This window comes from Triturus cristatus, chromosome 4_1 (genome assembly GCF_964204655.1).
Source record: "Triturus cristatus chromosome 4_1, aTriCri1.1, whole genome shotgun sequence".
Lineage (NCBI taxonomy): Eukaryota > Metazoa > Chordata > Amphibia > Caudata > Salamandridae > Triturus > Triturus cristatus.
The window spans coordinates 732,234,615-732,252,348 of record NC_140585.1 but is presented as its reverse complement, the minus strand read 5'-3'; the positions used below and the strand labels follow the sequence as shown (position 1 = coordinate 732,252,348).

Sequence of the window (17,734 nt, the reverse complement as noted above, 5' to 3'; positions counted from 1 at the left end):
CCATACTGTGACCACTGCAAAAACACATGGACTTTAGTACACATTGACAACAATAGTGTGTTTTTTCAAGTATGCCTTGAAGTATAAAGTGGATTATAATAATAATTTCATAATAATAAAAAAGATTGCAATTAAATCTTGCGCTCCTCAACGAAATCTATATGTGTTTCACTTAGACTCACTTGCTATTGAGTGATTTATGTTATTCTGAAGAGATTTCAATGTTATGCTGAAAGTGTCCCTTAAGAGGATCCCAGGTGAGCACTTTTAGAGAGACTTGAAGCTTCACAGACATTCATTTGCTTTAGAATTTTTATAGCATAATTAGTAATTCTTACACCCCAGATATAGTACACAAGAAGGTAGGCACAGATGCTGACGTGAAGACAAGAATGGGCTAAGCAAGGGCTGCCATCATTCAGCTAAAGAAGATCTGGAGCTCCAAGGACCTAACACTGCAAACCAAGACCAGGCTGGTTAAGACCAACGTAAAATCAGTCCTTCTGTATGGAGCAAAAACTTAGAGGACAACAGTAACCACCACCAACAAAGTCCAGACCTTTATCAACACCTGTCTGAGGAAAATCCTTCAAATCCGCAGGCCAAACACTATCAGCAACAATCACCTATGGCAGCAGACTTTCCAACTCCCTGTTCCCAGCTGTGGCTGGATAGGTGACACCCTCTGCAAACCCGCATCAAACACCACCAGGCACGCTCTGATCTGGAACCCTAAAGGGAAAAGGAAAAGAGGAAGACCAAGGAACACCTGGTACCGAGGCCTCAAGGCTCATTGCACGGAGATGGGTTACACCTGGAGTCAGATTAAAAGTAAAGCCCAGGAAGAGATGGCTGGAGAGTCCTGGTTGATGGCCTATACCCCAGGATTTGTCCATAAACTTCATTTTCTCAGACTTTGCATAATTATTCAGGCACAGTCTTGATAAAGGCAAATTTTGCGGCACTTCTTGGAGTAGAAAACTGCCCTTGTTATTTTGATACCTACCTTTCTGAATGGGGGCACTCTGTCATTTTTGTTATAACTCTTTTTATTAGGTTTTGCATGAGATGAAAACCTAAACACATAACAATGGAAGCGTTGCACCCCCAACACCGTGCCTCCCCATTTTCCCCACCCCGATCGACACCTGTCATTAAGCAATCCTACCTTCCTTCTTCAAGCTGTTTCCTACTACTCTTCCCCCGCCATCTAATCATTCGTCCCTCACTACTTGCCTGTTCTGCCACTACTCTTCTGCCTTACACATCTCAAATGAAGCCTGGAGCAACCAGCAAAGAGGAAAAGAAACAATGTGCTATTAATCATACCATTTAATCGAATGATTGGAAACCCTACCTTCAACAATCTTTGCCAACTTCTTCATTTCAAATCGCTTGCAAGGGCAACTTTCCCTCCTGTCATTTTCTGCAGCAGAAAATGATCCTGAATCTTTGATTTGTCACACGTCCAGGCTTAGTCCAACTTAATGGTTTCCCCATTTACTTGCAAAACGCATCTAATGTCACCACTGACGCCTTTAGAGACTTTTCTGGCTCCATTTAACCTCTTCTCCTCAGTGTAATGCTGTTATGGCTGCAAATCATTCAAAGAAGAAACCTAACGAAGCAATGCACTAAATCCATTGATGGCAGATATATTAAAGAGAAAAGACCAAAGACGAAATTAATAACTAAATGTGTACAGCCCTTGCTAACATAGGGCTTCTTAGCTCGACATATCTTAACATTAACCAACTTTACAGTTCTCATTACAAATAACAAATCACTCAAGGCAAAGGGATTAGAACTAGTTTCATAAAGTGTGCAGAGATTTCCGCAGATGGCATCTTAACTGAATTAGTTTGAAACTAGTGTAAATTTCCACCACTCTCAGATCACAGCAATGACAAACTGTTTACAAAGAAACTCCCATCATACGTGCATACATCGATAAATTGCAGTATGCTGGCACAATAATCTCAACATGCAGAGCCACTCGGCTAGTACCAATAATCTGAACATAACAAAATCTAAAACGAGGCAATTAAAATACAGGCATTTTGTAATTTACAAGCGCTCATGATTTGGTTATTAGCCATACAAAAATAAAGAATCTTCACCAGTATTATAAAAATATATATGTTGATGCCGAGGGTCAAACATGTAAATAATGCCCCAGAAAAAAGCAATGTAAAAAGTGCTATTTAAAAAATGTCTTGGAATAAGCCACTATTAGTAATATTTTTGTATTATATCATCCAGTTAAAAGTGCTTCTTATTCTCTTCTGTCTGTTCTCTACTCGAAAATATACTTATAGTCAAAGATGTCTTTTATCATCTGTAGCCATCATTCAGTTCCGTTATGATCCTGAGTTTAGCCCCCTGTAAAGAAAAATAAATTGAAGTGAAATTCAAGAATACTACACAAGCATTCATTGAAAGAGAGTATTACTACTCATACTTTTTTTAACACTTACTACAATGCTTCAGATCATTTTCCTGCCTTTGGGCTGAATGTGTATCAATGTGATAGGCGATGTTCATCAACTATAGTAAATCTTAACTAATGCTTTCTGATTCACCATTCCGAATTCCATGTCATGCACAGATTACATTCTACCTTTCATATTGCAAAAATGAACATTCACAAACGGACAGAATCTGATAGTAATGCACGGTACCAGAATACCATTGTCAGAATACCATCTGAAATAAATATTTGTCCAAAATATCACCTCTGTGGAGTTAATAATATAACATCATCTCAACGGAACAATATTTTATAAACAACATTTAGCACACAGTCTTTAGGTCATATCCTATCTAAAGCGTTCGTTTGAAAGGTATCCATATATTTCAACCGATAAAAGAGATCATTCATCCTGGATAGAGGGGAGGAATTAAATGAACTCAAAAACATGGCTTGATAAAAGAGTAACCTTAATGAATTGATGATCTGCCAGTATTCGAAATATGACCTCCTGCTCCAAATGGTGAATATCTAAGACTTCCTACTCAGTATTTTCAGCCTAATAAGGGAAAACATAACTTCTATTTTATATTATAAAGCCATGGTGATGGCAGAAGTGTTACTATCCAACCCGTTTTACCACCTTCATTTGGCCTTCTAGGGGAGTTCCGGTCTTCGATCTGAAATGATACAGCTCAGAAACCAATACTCCTGCAAGTTCTAGATGAGGTCCCATAACACAGTAGACAAAGGCGAGCCCTATCTATTAGTAAAAATCTATTTACTGCACGTGGTACTGACAATAACACCTCTTCTTAATCCCTAAAAGATGCTCTCACTCCAGTGCTGAGTCCTGAGGGCTCTAACCCACCGCCTATGCTCTACATTTATGTGGAGCCTCTCAAAAACTTACTTTAAATTATGAGCCTCTGTTCCACCAATAATTACATATGGTACAGTCGTACTTTATTAGAGCACAATACAACCACCCCTCCAGGTGTTTAGAACTGTATTTTGCAACACCACCTACACCACATTACCACTGAGTGGGGAACTTGCTTCTAATATCCTTACTTTACTATTTCCTATCCAGATGTGGTGATCAACTTGTTTTATACAACTGATCCATTTGATTCTGATTTCAAAAGCAAGCTCCCCATCCATTCAGTCTGGACGGAAATTTAACCATTATGCATTTGGACATAAGAACTGTGGCAACTGAAACTGCAATTGTGCTGTAGACGATAAATGGTAAACTATATATCTATAAGCTCCACATTGAGATAGGATATGAGAAAAAAGGAACCGGTCCTAACACGATAGACATTGATGCTAGCTTGTTGTAGATGGGCTGCCACAGGAGGCCACGCCACAAAAAGTCTTCAGGATTTGTTTCAAGTTTTAGCTTCCTAGTAGGAAACAGCACAGTATTTGTATTCAGGTCTTTGTGACCTAGGAGCTTGTGAGTGGGCACACGCAGAGATGTTCGATTCCATTATGATTGTTAAATGGACTGATACTGAGACATTAACCACAGGGGGGCTTATTTACAAGCCCATTGTGCCGCCGGTGCGTCACTTTGTGTGACACACCGGTGGCACAACCTGCTGCGTGATATTTCCTAGCACAGGTAAAGCCACTCTGCATGGCTTTACGTGTGCTTGTAAATAGCGTCCCTTTTCACGCAACACTTTGCGTGTTAGGGCCATGACAAGGGTGTTCCCACACAACACCCATGTCCACTGATGCATTTCCAGATTTACGAGCTTTCATGAACCTGGAAATGGGTCTGAATGGTACGCCACCCCAGGGGTGGCGTAGCGAGGCACAACGAGGAGAAATGTTTTAATTTCTCCTCGTTTTTTTCTTCTTTCAATGTGTGCTGCATTCTACAGCATGCATTGGAAGAGGAAATCACCTCAATTGATTGTTTTTGTGCAAGAAGGTGCCCCTTCCTGCACAAAAACAATCTCCCTACGACGCAGATATCCTTGCACCATGGGAAAAGCACAGAGATACAACATATTGTTGTAAATATGTCGAAGCGCGGTGCAGCAAAATGACTTGAAGCGTCGTTCTGCTTAAGTTTCTCGTAAATCAGAACCAGGGTATTTATATGAATGAACCTAACTCTGCAGGGTAGTAGAGAGCTGTGCACAGAGCTGACCATTTTGTGTCGCCACATACAGGTTATGGGAGTACCGGCAGCCATTCACTAGAACAGAGGAGGAGCAGATTACATCACAATTACAGTTTGAGTTTAAAGCGCTTTATAAATTATACAGACTACAATACATAATTTGCATTAATTACATTGCGCTTTCTGGGAAAGGTGGTGATCGAATGGGGGAAATGCAGTGAGAAGATTTGGGCCTTGAGTTTTTTTCTGGAAGTAAGATGTAATAGTGCTAATCTTAGTTGAGGGAGAGGTTGTTTCTGGAGGGAGCAAAAGAACAAATTCTTGTTTTCTTTTTTTACCTTTCTGGTTTTGGGTGCAACCAGAATCACTAGATTGGTGCTGTGGGTGGTAGGCACATGATCAGTTAAAGGCAGTTTATCTGCGAGGCGGTCAGGTGCGTGTGAAGCACGTTCTGGTACTAGAAGCCAGTCCTGATAGAGTGACAAATGTTGTGAAATGAAGGATTAATCAGGTAGCTTTCAGTGTGGCTTCAGAGCCACCAGTGGGGAGAGGACTGCCATCATCAATGTGGGAGAGGACAAGGGCTTGCACCGTCATGGATGAAGGGTGTTACATTGTGTACGAAGCTGATGCTGACCAGGCCGTCTGTAAGGGAACGCTCCGACTCAAGGCGGATGAGAAGTAATTCCATTGATGGAGAGGGTTACATTTTATTCATCCAACTTTCTATCTTTCATCGTAATTTGCCATCATTATAGAGAACGAGTTCTGTTGTCAGAATATGCCAGACAAATAAGTTCCAGTAACAGATGTGCTTGGAAAGGTTAACAAAAATTAAATTGACTTCTCAAGCATGATACCTCAAGAAAATATTTGTTTGATGAAAGCCTGGGACGCTGAAAAAATGCAGTTTTAGTTTGTTAGGCAGGGGAGAACTGGAACTGGAACTGGAGTGCGTTAGAGGATCTTTACATGTACATTTGTTAGAAAGAAGCAAGGTGAGTGAGGACTGGCTACGGATTATATACAGAACTAATATGATAATGGGCATTTAATACTGACACCACTTATTTTATTTTGTTCAGTCAAGAAGACGACTTTGTCCGGGAAAAGACGCTAATATCAGCAATAAATGAACAATAAAGTCCTTTTAAACTATGAAGAAGAGAAGATGTGTGACTATGAAATTGGAGATGGCTATATTTGATTTTAGGGAAGGTTTCTAAGAGTAAATTGTATTATACAGTGTTTGTTCTTCCATGCTTATACCCTAATGTTACATCGCTTAGCACAGCGATGCTCATTTTTAGGTTGAGCCTACAGCGGCAGCGCGCATGCGCCGCTTGCTTTGCTAGGCATGCAGTATTCAGTATGGAGTGGAAGCTCCGTAAAAGCACTGCCCAATCTCTGCCCATCTTTTTCATTAGCGTGTCTTTGTCGGTCCTAAATGCTGCCTTCTCATTGGTTTTAGGCTTGTTAGTCCCTCCTTATGACCGCCATGTCGTCATTTGTATCCTTCCATGGCTACTGGCCCCTTTACTTCGAGTCCGTGCCTTCTCACGCCCCCCGTACTCCATTGTTCGTGCCTTCTCAGCCACCCACAGTCCCGTTTGCAATGCAATAGGTCTTGCATAAATGCGAGTCCTATTGCATTGCAAATGCTTGTTGTCTTTATAATAGTACATAATTGAAAACAAATAAATAAACTTTGTTCTTTTTCTTAATGTAAATAACAATTTAAAGAAAAGAAAAGAATGAACTACAAATTGTTAATAAAGGAAAATTGACAATGGGACCTGATAGGTATTTCGAGGGTGGGGGACCTGTGGAAAAAGGGGGAGATCATCACATTCACGCAGCTGCAAGAGAGCTATGGCCTGGCGGACTCGGAGCACTACAGATACTTACAGATAAGGCACGCATTGACGGCACGCATACCCCAAGGCACAAAATTGCCTGAATCCTCTCCACTAGAGGATAGGCTCCTTACTGATCATATGGCTAAGAAAGCCATATCATTCACTTACAAAAAAATCATAAATAACCAGCCAGATCCCACGCAAACTCTAAAAGCTAGATGGGAGACTGACGTGGGGGAGTTGGATGAGGCAGATTGGCAGGAAGCGTTAGCGTCCCCCAGGGAGGTGGCGATTTCGGCCCGACTTAAACTGGTACAACTTAAGATACTGCATCGTACCTATTACACGAGGACGCTACTACACAAATTACACAGAGCCGATACGCCGCTTTGCGTCAGACAGTGCGGGGAACAGGGCACGTTCTGGCATATACTATGGGAATGTGTCGCCATCCAGAACTATTGGAAAGCAACAATACGCACAATGGCGCAGGTGATGGGAGTGACCGTGATTCCCGATCCACGGGGTTGCATCCTGAATGTCTGGGAGGCAGCGGACATCACTCAGGCAGTTCAAACATGGGTGGCTCTAGGGGTGGCCTTAGCAAAAAGGGATATAGCGCAGCACTGGGGAGCCAGGCAAGCCCCGACACTCAGGAAACTCAGTGGTATGGACGAACTGATGGTAACCGAAAGAGCAGTCTACGTGCATAGAGGCTGCCCAAAAAAATGGACCAAGATATGGGGAAAATGGAATGTATATCGGGGCAACATCTGCTATCCCCCACAGGACGACTCACAATCAGACACTTCCGACTAGTAGGGGAGCACGCGGAGGGATTGGGGGAAGGAGATGAGGGAGTGTTGCAGGAGACAGGTGTCAAGATAATGAAGAACCCGACAGGGGTCTCTCCTGTTGATTACGATTGTATTCGCACAAGCTGTAATGTACGTTGTGAAACACGATATGGTAATGCAGTAAAGGTTGTAAGTAAAAAGGTTAATAAAAAGATTACAAAAAAAAAAATAAAGGAAAATTGGACTATGCTTTCATTTCAGGAAGTGTTTCAAAATAAATATGAATTCTCAGCTGTAATTATCCAAGGGAGTCTAGAAGCGATGTGCTGTCCACCTATGTTAGTCTTCAAGGCAACATGGGGCAAACATTTTTTCAATATATGCCAAAACATAAGCGGGCAATGGCAGCAGTGGGCATGGGTCAGAGGCCCTGAATCATAACAAACGGTTCATTGTCTCGTCCAGAATTCAGCATCAAGGACATTTAAGGCAGATATTACACGGACTGACCGAGGCGAACACCCATTCACAATTGGGCACCTGTAACAACTCACCATTTAGGATTTTTAGTTCTGGTGCCTTACAAGAAGGGATCTCAAAGTAATTCTCAAGAAGGGATTTCACAGTAATTTAGCTCAAAAGGTTGTCCAGTAAGAACATGTCAGTCATTTTGCTGGACACAAATGAAAAATTGTTCAGCACGCTAATAAATGCCATCGTGACAGATTAAACAGGTAACATTATTAACCATTGTTGTACACTACTGCACACTCATCCTGTCTCACACATGTTCAGCATTGTAGAATGGGGTGCCTCCCACCTGATTTATTTCTTGTCTGGGGGCTGATGCACAGCTGCCTGTAGCAAGAATACAGGCTGCTTGTTGTACTCTTGTCCCTTTGCCTACTCCTAAAATCTCATTCCCTCACAACATGTCACATGTTAGGTTGAATTCAGTGAGGGTTTCTCACTCATCCCTATCTATGATTCAGTTGCAAACAGTAGGGTTCTTGATTGATATAGTCTTTCCCTTTCCGGGAGAATGACTACATTAGTGAAAATTCCTCCTGTACATAACTGGTTTTACTTAGCAGATCCAGGTACCTGCAGGCTCACATGACATGGCAAGTGTATGTTTGTATGCATCTGTATGTATATATATAGGTGTACGTGTGACTGTTGTTCCATAGTACACAATAGAAATGACTAGCCCAAATGATGAAATTCAGGAGCACATCAATGCATCGGTTCGCCAAAGGAGATTTTCTAGCACATGATGTATGGACGAACCTAGACCAGGCATCTAGAGTTTATCAAGGCTGACCAATATGTGTCTGAGACCCATCAAGAAGGATGCTGGGCAAAACAATGGATTTCGATCTTGGGGTAACCTTAAAAAACACCCTCTGTGAGTCAGAAGTTCACTGATATTGTGAACATTTTCCGTTATTGGCCCTAATCTGGTGATTCAACAAACTAAAGCTTCCATTGCACCATTTCTGTTTGGCCATCTAGTGACAGGTCTGTATCCCAGCGAGTCCACACCACGTTTCATCTTTTCGAGCTCAGAAAGTGACCATCACTGAAATGGCTAGCAATCTGTTATCCTTAAACATAAACAAGAGCAACCCTTATGTCTATGTGAACGTGGGTACAAAGTGATCCTTGGACAGTGGCGGTCGCCACAGCTCGCAAGTGGTGAGGTGGGTGGACAGGGGGGGCATTGGTCGCAATGAAAAAGAAAATAATTAAATTAACACTTACCTTGCCGCTGGGTCCTACGTTGCTGCTCCTGCTCTCCTACGTCTGACTCCAGGAACAGGAAGCACAGCCAGGCTCCCCTGACCAACCATAACACTGCAATGCAGCATTGTGATTGGTCTGAGTGCTGTGACACAGCGCTCAGTCAGGGGCTGGAGGGATGAACATGTTCTCCATGCAAGCTGTGATGCAGCCTGCATGGAGAACAGTAAATGTGCGCATGAATATTTTGGGCAGCCCAAGAGGGCTGGCCAAACAGTCATTGCACACTTAGGAGGGTTCTCCCACTTATCCTCTGCTCTGCAGCCCTGCACCCTCACACAAAGCTGCCATAGCAGGAGGACAAAATTAAATGATAATTACATTATGTTATTATCATTTTATTTTTTTCCTATCTTTAACTGCTGCAGAGTAGTGAGCGATGCTCCTCCGCCTTAGTGGAGGAGCCGCCACTGTCCTTGGAACAAGTGTTCATATGGAGCTCATTTCAGAGAACAATCTATAGTTGCACAGACCTTTCTGTGTAGAACCAATCTTTATGGCAACATTCTAAACTTAATCAACATTGATATTTAATTAAAGATTGTAGAAAATATTGAAGCACAGCAAATATTTTTCATTAAATACGGTTCAGCCGAACCGAGTTTAATTGAAAAACAGGTATGTTATTTCAAGATATTCACTTGGTGAGTGATAAAGACGTTTCTTTAAAAAAAAAATGAAATAAGGAGAAAAAATGAATAGATCCCAGGTGTCAAGAAAACCAAAACCAAACAAGGGAAATACAGTGAAAGGAAATTTGACCATCAATGGTATATTGGTTACTTTCTATCAAAGACAGCAATGTATCCCTACTTTCTGGGTTAGACCCTTCACATACCCAGCTAACCCCAGGTTATTACAGTCCTGATGAGACCCATGTATTCCTTTATGGGTCGAAACACCATCAACACATGTACAAAGACAGACTGTGTTCTATTATTGTGATACCCTGTGTCCGTGGTTGTACTGAATATAAAGGATCAGCAATCTGTTATCAGTACAAAGAAATTGCCATAGTCATAAATGTGTGCTTTACAAATAGACGGGTATTTGTTTTATGTGAATGCTATTATCAACTAGACCACTGTTGAAAGATACCCAAACTCTGAAAGATAGATGTATAGGAGCCCTGGTTGTCGTAAATAATATCAGTGAATTTAGTTACTGTGGAAGTCCCATTTCATTTTTCCTTTTCATGACGTAAGGTTTAGCTGGAGAGAAAAAGTGCTGAATATGTTGATCGTATAGAAACACGGATATAATATAAATAAACATTTGCAATGCAATAGGTCTCGCATTTACAAGAGTTTGAGCTATTGGAGTAGTAAATGACAATCCATTTTATGTGTTGGTTTTAAAACAGATAAATAAAAGGCATTGCCATTTACAATGCCTATAGCTTAAACTCTCGTTAATGCGTGACCCATTGCATTGCAAATGCGTTCGGGTCCGTGCTATAAAAATTAAAAAATAGTGTTAGGAGAGAGTGTGTCCTGCCTGGAACAGCAGGCAGGACAAAGCTATTTGAGAGAAAATACTGCCCGAGACTGTAATTTAGGCCTACCGAGTAACAACACACGTACCGGGAGGGTGCCCCGGGAGGTTACAAAATGAGACAAGGCGGTACTAAGGAGGGACTACTAAGCCTATTGACCAATGAACAGCCACAGTTTACAGTGCACAATGACACAAGCCAATGAAAAATATGGGCGAAGAGTGGGTGGAGCTTCAAGTCCCTACCTGAATACAGCATGCCTTGCAGAGCAGCGCATGCACTGCCCAGGCTCGACCTAATCAGCCTTTAGATCCACTGAAATAACCTTTCTCACTGTTTCCCATATTGGGGCTGCTCCCCAGTGGAGAAACAGATGGTGCCAGCAGCAAAAATCCTTCATAACACCTCAGTTAATAAAGAAGATTAAAAGATTGCTAGGCCACAAATATTATGTTTGTAGCAAATTCTGTGCTGACGGGTAAGATCTCTTCTAACCATGTCCTGGGGCATGTTTTCAGATAGAATTGGTTGTGACTAATTGCTACTTTAATGAAAGTAGAATTTTCCCTTTACATGACAAAGGACAAGTGAGTCTGGGGGTGTTCATCAGTGCACCCCCAGGTCACTCTGTTTTGTAGTCAATCAAGCAATTTCCAATGTAATAGCTGGAAAGTAATATTAAAAGTAGCATTTAAGCTAGTTTTGTGGCATTAGCAGACACTAAAAGTCACACTCAACCACTTCAGAAACAAGGTATTCTGTACATGACAGGGATTAGGTTAATTTCAGTTTGGCCAAATTGAATGATCCTGGCAAGATCACTTTTGGACCCAATTTACAAAGCATGTGTAAAAGCAATGAAACATTGTAAATTCTGTATACATAACTCATTCACAAAGCCAGATTTCTCCACGCGGGTTACACTCATGCATTTAGCTAGGCAGAGATTTTCTGCATTCGTTAGTGGCAGTAAGAGGAGTAGTTATGGGACTCCTCAGAGGAGTATCAGGTGGACTGTGAAGAACGGACAGTGCAAATAAGGTTAACGTCCACACACTTCATTTTTTTTTTTAATTATATAATTTTTTTATTTAAAAAAAAAAAAAAGAGTCAAGTCAGTAGCCTCCCACATGTTTAATAAACAAAGTCATGGGGAGTGAGTAATAGTTTTCCCACATACCCTCGTAAGCGTGGTGACAATTTGCACCCAGTATGAATGAAGGAGTGGACACTCCCATACCGTGTGGAAAAAGGTACCCTCAGTCGTGCACCCACTAAGGCACCCCAGATCAGGCCGACGTCCCATCTTAACCAATGTATGTGCCACTAAATAGACTCTATGTAGGATCTAGAGTTGAATCAGTCGTATTCGCATTGGAATTGCAACTTCTTTGGGGGAGGAGAGAGCTTCTTGCCAATCATCGTCTTCTAGATACCCAAAGTCCGATTCCGATTGCCACAACTGTCGGAGATGCACCAATGGGTCAGGCTTGTTATTTATTAGTTTGCGGTATGTAAGTGATATCGCCTTGGGTGTCAGGGGGTCTGTTAAGAGTCGGTCTTCTAGAGGGGATGCCTCAGGTACAGTCTCAACACTAGCCACAACGGAGGTCACTGCATGACAGAATTGTAGGTAACAGAACGTCTCTGAGCCTGCCAGTTGGTATTCTGCTTGTAGCTCACAGAATGGGATCATCTCATTTCGCCTCCATTGAGGAGAGGATTTGGTCTAACGCTAGGGCGGCCGACCTCGAATCTGAGGACCTGGGTTCGAGTCTCGGCAATGACTCTGAACATCCTGTGATTCTGGGCAAACCACTCTGCCTAACAAAAATGAATGTGACCTCATGTAATGCAACTGGTGCTATGTAAAGCACTCTGATACCTGATTCGGGTCAAGTTCGCCCTATATAAAACTCTGTAAAAAAAAAAAAAATGGGCCACCAATGGAACAGATACCGATTAAGTCCCATTTATCAAACCCATGACACCTACTCAAAATGCCGAGCTGTTCAGATTCCCACAAGGGAGTAAGTAGTGTCAACTTCTTATGCCACCCCAGCGTTTTTGTCACCCGGTGCCAAAGTGTCACGGTCTGGGCCGTGGGGCCAGTAAGGCATTGGCGTTTAGGGTTGGAGTATAGGACACGTTGAAACCCCCCTCCCCCGAGACATTATACATTTATCTGTGTGGTATGCCGGCTCAGACGGAGGGGCAAAGACCCACTGATTAAGCACCGGAAGTTAGGAAGCCCAATAATATTGTTTTAAGTCAGGCAACGCGATTTCGCCATCGTACCCACCCCTGGGCAATGCCCTCGGCATCCATGGTACCGAACCCAGAAGCATGAAAAGCACAGATTTTGTCCAATTGATTGTATACCCCGAGTGGGCACTGAAAATAGCAAAGATATGGAGGATCCTGTGAATCGATATAAATGGTGCCGCTAAGCATAATAGAATATCATCATCATAGAGAGAAATTCTATCTTCATGTTGGTCTGTCCACTTCAAGCGCCGGGTCAAGGGGTCCCCCCTAACCCAGGTCGCCAGAGGTTCCAATATTAGGGCGAAGATGAGAAGCGACATGGGGCAACCCTGTCTGGTCCCCCTTTCTAGTCGGAATTGTCGGGATGTATGTTGATTAACCACCACTTGGGCCGTGGGGCCTGTGTACAATGAAATGACCCATTTTATAAAGTACGGGCCAAACCCCAAACGTTCGAGGAGAGCAAATAGGTAAGGCCACTCAATGGTGTCAAACGCCATTTTAGTGTCTAGGGACAGCAGGGCTGCATCTTCCTGGATAGTAGGAATTCTCCCCATCGCTCCATGTAGTCGTCTGAGATTGAGGGACACACTTCATTTTTAAGTATTCACATGCATGTTTAATGCATTTCTCAGCACCTCCAAACTATGATGTGATGAGTGATACTGGAAAGTGCACTAGTAGTCTCAATTTTTCATAGACTGTGGGTGGGGGGAGAGGAAGAAAAGACTTTGCATGGAAAACCATTTTCCATAAAATGAAAACAAGGGGATTTTTGTATTTTTTATTTCTTTAACTGAACAGTATATATTAGGATTGTTAGCAATGAGGAAACTCTGGGGATTTAGGGTTAGGAAAAGCAGGTGTGCACCAGCAGTTAAACATTGAAATGCCTTCATTCTCCTGCACTAAAGTTAGGAGCTCCACAAGACCATGTCATGTTGTGCGGCTACAATACCCAGTGGTTGTAGACGCATGGGCCATGAACATGGGGTTTATTTACCAAAATGCCAGGGTAGCAGAAGTGACATAATGCACACAAGCTTTACTCTCAGTGATATAACTCGGTTGGTCTGTTGTCCTCTTCTCCTTTTCTGCTTTCAACACCTCTTTGTTACATGGGACTACCAGGAGAGCAAGAAGTGGTAACTTCAGAAAGTAGAAAAGACTTTTTGATCCCTGTTTATTTTCTGTTCAAGAGACCAAGCGTGTCAACGGCAGTGCCAGGAGGACCAAAAGGAAAGTCAGGGTTGGTCTAAGTTACCTCTGTATACCGAAACGTATCTCTAAATATTTTATGCAAATACCAAAGAATCCTCTCCTGAAGTCATCTTAGTTGTACATGCACCGGGAAACAATCAAAATCCATGATTGTACTGGTCAGATGAGGCATCACAAGCATAACCCCTAGGCCTTGAAGCAGAGCTTCATGTTCTCAGGGCTCAATACACGGAAGTAAAAGTACTTTTGTAAAAGTAAACACTCGTAGATGTACAGATACTACTGTATATAGGATTTAAAAAAATACGCTGTCCCCAAAAGTCACATGAACAATTATGTCTATGTGCAGGCATATGTCGACACACTCCCTTACTGCAGTAATTCAGGGAACGTGTTGGCTTATACTTGAACATACAAACATTGTACTTCTACACATAACTTTACGTTTGCAGATCGTATGTATCATTGACTGCATCATTTTTTTAAAACAATTTTTATTGGCATTTAAAATAAATTCCATTACAGAACAACATGTACATTCACCATACAACTGTGAATGGAAATCGCGTCCCGAAAGAAGCACGCATATATGTTACAGCAACATGGCACCACAGAACTGATAAAGGCTACGTGTCTGTATGCTAATGAGAGGCAGGATCACAGAAACAACAATGAACAAGCATTTGAATACAATCACGGCACTCGTGCTTTAGCTGTAAACATCTTAAGCTAAAGCACGGGTGCCCTGATTGCTTCAAAAGTAAGGAACTAGAAAAACACTGTTTTCTATTGCTTTACTTTTGAAGCAATCGAGGCACCGCACTTTAGCTTAAGATGTTTACAGCCAAAGCACGAGTGCCGCTATTGTAACCAAAGTAAATAAAGAGAAAAAAATGGCGGAAGCACGTCTTTTTTTTCTCTTTATTTACTTTAGTTACAAATGCCGCACTCGTGCTTTAACTGTAAATATCTTAAGCTAAAGTGCAGTGCCACAATTGGTTCCCAAGTAAAGAAATTGAAAAACATGTTTTTTTTATTTCTTTACTTTTAAAGCAATGGCAGCACCAGCACTTTAGCTTAAGATGTTTACAGTTAAAGCGTCAGTGCAGCGATTTTCACCAAAGTACATAAAGATTTAAAAAAATATTTGCAATGCAATAGGTCCCGCATTTAGATGTGAGACCTATGCCATTGAAAAGAAGTGTCCGCCATTGCCCCGGCTGCTTCAAAAGAGAAAGCGGACATGGCGTGCTGAATGTAGTAAAGCACGTCGTGCCTTCAGTGAGAGAAACTCAATAAAGATAATAGTGCTTACATGCTTAAGAACACGTACAGTGTAACAACCGAAGTAAAAGGGCAAGTTGTCATGGGAGGTTACAGATGAACACAAGGAAGCACGAAGAAGGGACTAACAAGCCTATTTACGAATCAGAAGCCAGCATTCACGAAGAATAATGACACAAGCCAATGACAAATATGGGCGGGGCTTCTATTCCATACTCCAGTACAACAAGTCTCGCAGACCAGCGCATGTGCACTAACTCTATGCTCGACCTAAAAAGAAGAAATGGCATATTTTTGCTTTTGGAAACTTAGAAATCTACTTCAAATAAGTTCATTATAATCAAGTCTATTGTAAATTTGTCATTCGTCCCATTCAACACAGATTTGGATAGGCTGCTCCCTGTTCTTCTTGTACATACCATAATAGTATACTGTATAGTTTTTAGGCCTGGGTGTAGTTCGCAGAGTTTTGCTACGTGGAACTCCGTGAAGTTACAAAAAACCTCAGCGAAGTTCCGCGAGTGGCAGAGTGCAGTGCGTACTGCAGTTTGAGCTGGTATTCCTGCCGCTTGGGTAGAATTTCTACCCGAGCAGCAGCTCGCTCTCTCTTCTATGCTTTTATGGCCTATGGCCGAAATAAAGCTTTCTTTGACTGACTGATTTAGCAGCAGACAAATCTTTATTGATTTGCAAGTGGACAGCAGAGTGAATAAATCCTTGTCTAAAAATAGATATCCGCTTGTGAAAACGTGAGAGAAGTGAATTCAGTGCATCGTTAATATCTATGGTAAACGCTCGCTTTGGCAAGTGGGAAACAACATTCATGATGCTATTTTACACTTCAGAATCACTGGAAGGAGCATTTGAAAAATGGGAGCAATTTATACTCTAAAAGCCCATGGCAAAGGGGTTGACTTTAACTTTCTGTCTGAACTGAAGGCAATGCTTACAAATGCAGATGAGATGGGAAACACAGACTCATAGCAGCTTGAAGCGAAGTGGGAAAAGATACAGTCTAAGACGGCAGGAATATTTGGAAGGAGGGTGCTTTGAATTTCCTCAAGCAAGGAGCAAGCATTACATGCGAAAGGAGGTCACGCAGCATCTCTGCCCATATACAGAAAGTCTGAAGCCATGACCTGTCCTAGAGTTGTTTGCATGGTCTGGCGCTACATCAGTATGACCATACACAAGTACCACACAGTTTGCAGCTTTACTGTGCACAATCTTTAATACATGGGTAGAAAAGAGGATGTAAGTGCCCAACCTCGCTGGAGGTATTCTTAAGACATGAGAACGGAGGAGAACAGCTGTTTTCTGTACATGCAGCTATATGACCGATTTATTTATTTATTGTTTCACATAGTTCCAACCAACTTCACCACACTGGGGTCAGAGCACTGTATCTAAGGAGTGCGCGAAAAGACAAGCGGGCTGTTCTGCTATTCCCATGTCCTTTTAAACTCTTTTACTGCACACCTCTGCATCGCTTCTCCTGGAAGGCTGACCCCTGCATTTCCCATCCTTCTGTGAAGGAAGGATGCTTAATGTTACTCCCATGTCCCCATTCCCGAGTGCTCTCCTTTCATGGCCCCTCCTGCTAGCAGGCCTCTGCACCTGAGGCAAGCACCTCTTTGGGAGAGTGGCTGCCTCCCTCACCTCCCTTACCAGTGCCCAGGCCAGGAAACAACCTGAAATTTGGCAAATCAGTCTTCTAAATAAAATACACGTTATACCCTGTTGATGTATTCAATGCATCCTTGGCAATGTTTGCCTGACGCATCGCGCCAATAAGCTGAGTTGTAGAGCACGGTCCTGATGTTCTGGTTCAGCTTCTGTCTGGGAGGCGGAGGGAGGGGGGAATCAAGCCCAAACGTTTCAGTACTGGTTAAAAAGGCTCACCCCAGCTTTACACAAAGTTTGCACACATTTGCATTCGTTATTCAAACATATTTCTCATTTAATCTTTATGAGATGTAATTGTGTCATTTTGACCGTTTATGTCCTGTTGTGCACACATCCTTGTTTTTCTGCTTCCCCCATTGGGCCACATATGCCAGCTGAGGCATCTGCAGCCTGAGTAATCGTTCGGTAAAATGTACTGTATTGTTTTCAAAAGAAAAGTATGATTGTTTTTCCAAAGTTGGATTACTGCATTGTACATGGATTGGTCGACGTAAAGAACACATTCATGTATGCTCGGTAGTTGTTAAAAACAAGTTTTCCACTATTGTTAAATGCAGGATGGCACACTGTACATCCCCATTCCAACCTGTCCTTTGCAATGACCTGAATACCTCTAATAAATACAGATTTGCACAGCATCACCCAAGCACCACCTCAGTATCACTCAGCACCACCTCAGTACCAGTGCAGCACCGCCTCAGCACCAGCACA

General features: G+C 42.2%; 1 protein-coding gene across 2 annotated transcripts in view; it reads right to left on the bottom strand.

Moving 5' to 3' along the window:
* Positions 1 to 298: 298 nt before the first annotated feature.
* Positions 299 to 17,734, bottom strand: part of DRAM1 (DNA damage regulated autophagy modulator 1) — a 233,054-nt gene continuing 215,618 nt past the window's right edge. For both annotated transcript variants that reach the window (XM_085653224.1, XM_085653225.1), the window contains one exon: positions 299 to 2,382. In XM_085653224.1, the coding sequence (XP_085509350.1) occupies positions 2,335 to 2,382 (48 nt within the window). In that variant the 3' untranslated portion in view covers positions 299 to 2,334. The remainder of the gene's footprint in view (positions 2,383 to 17,734) is intronic.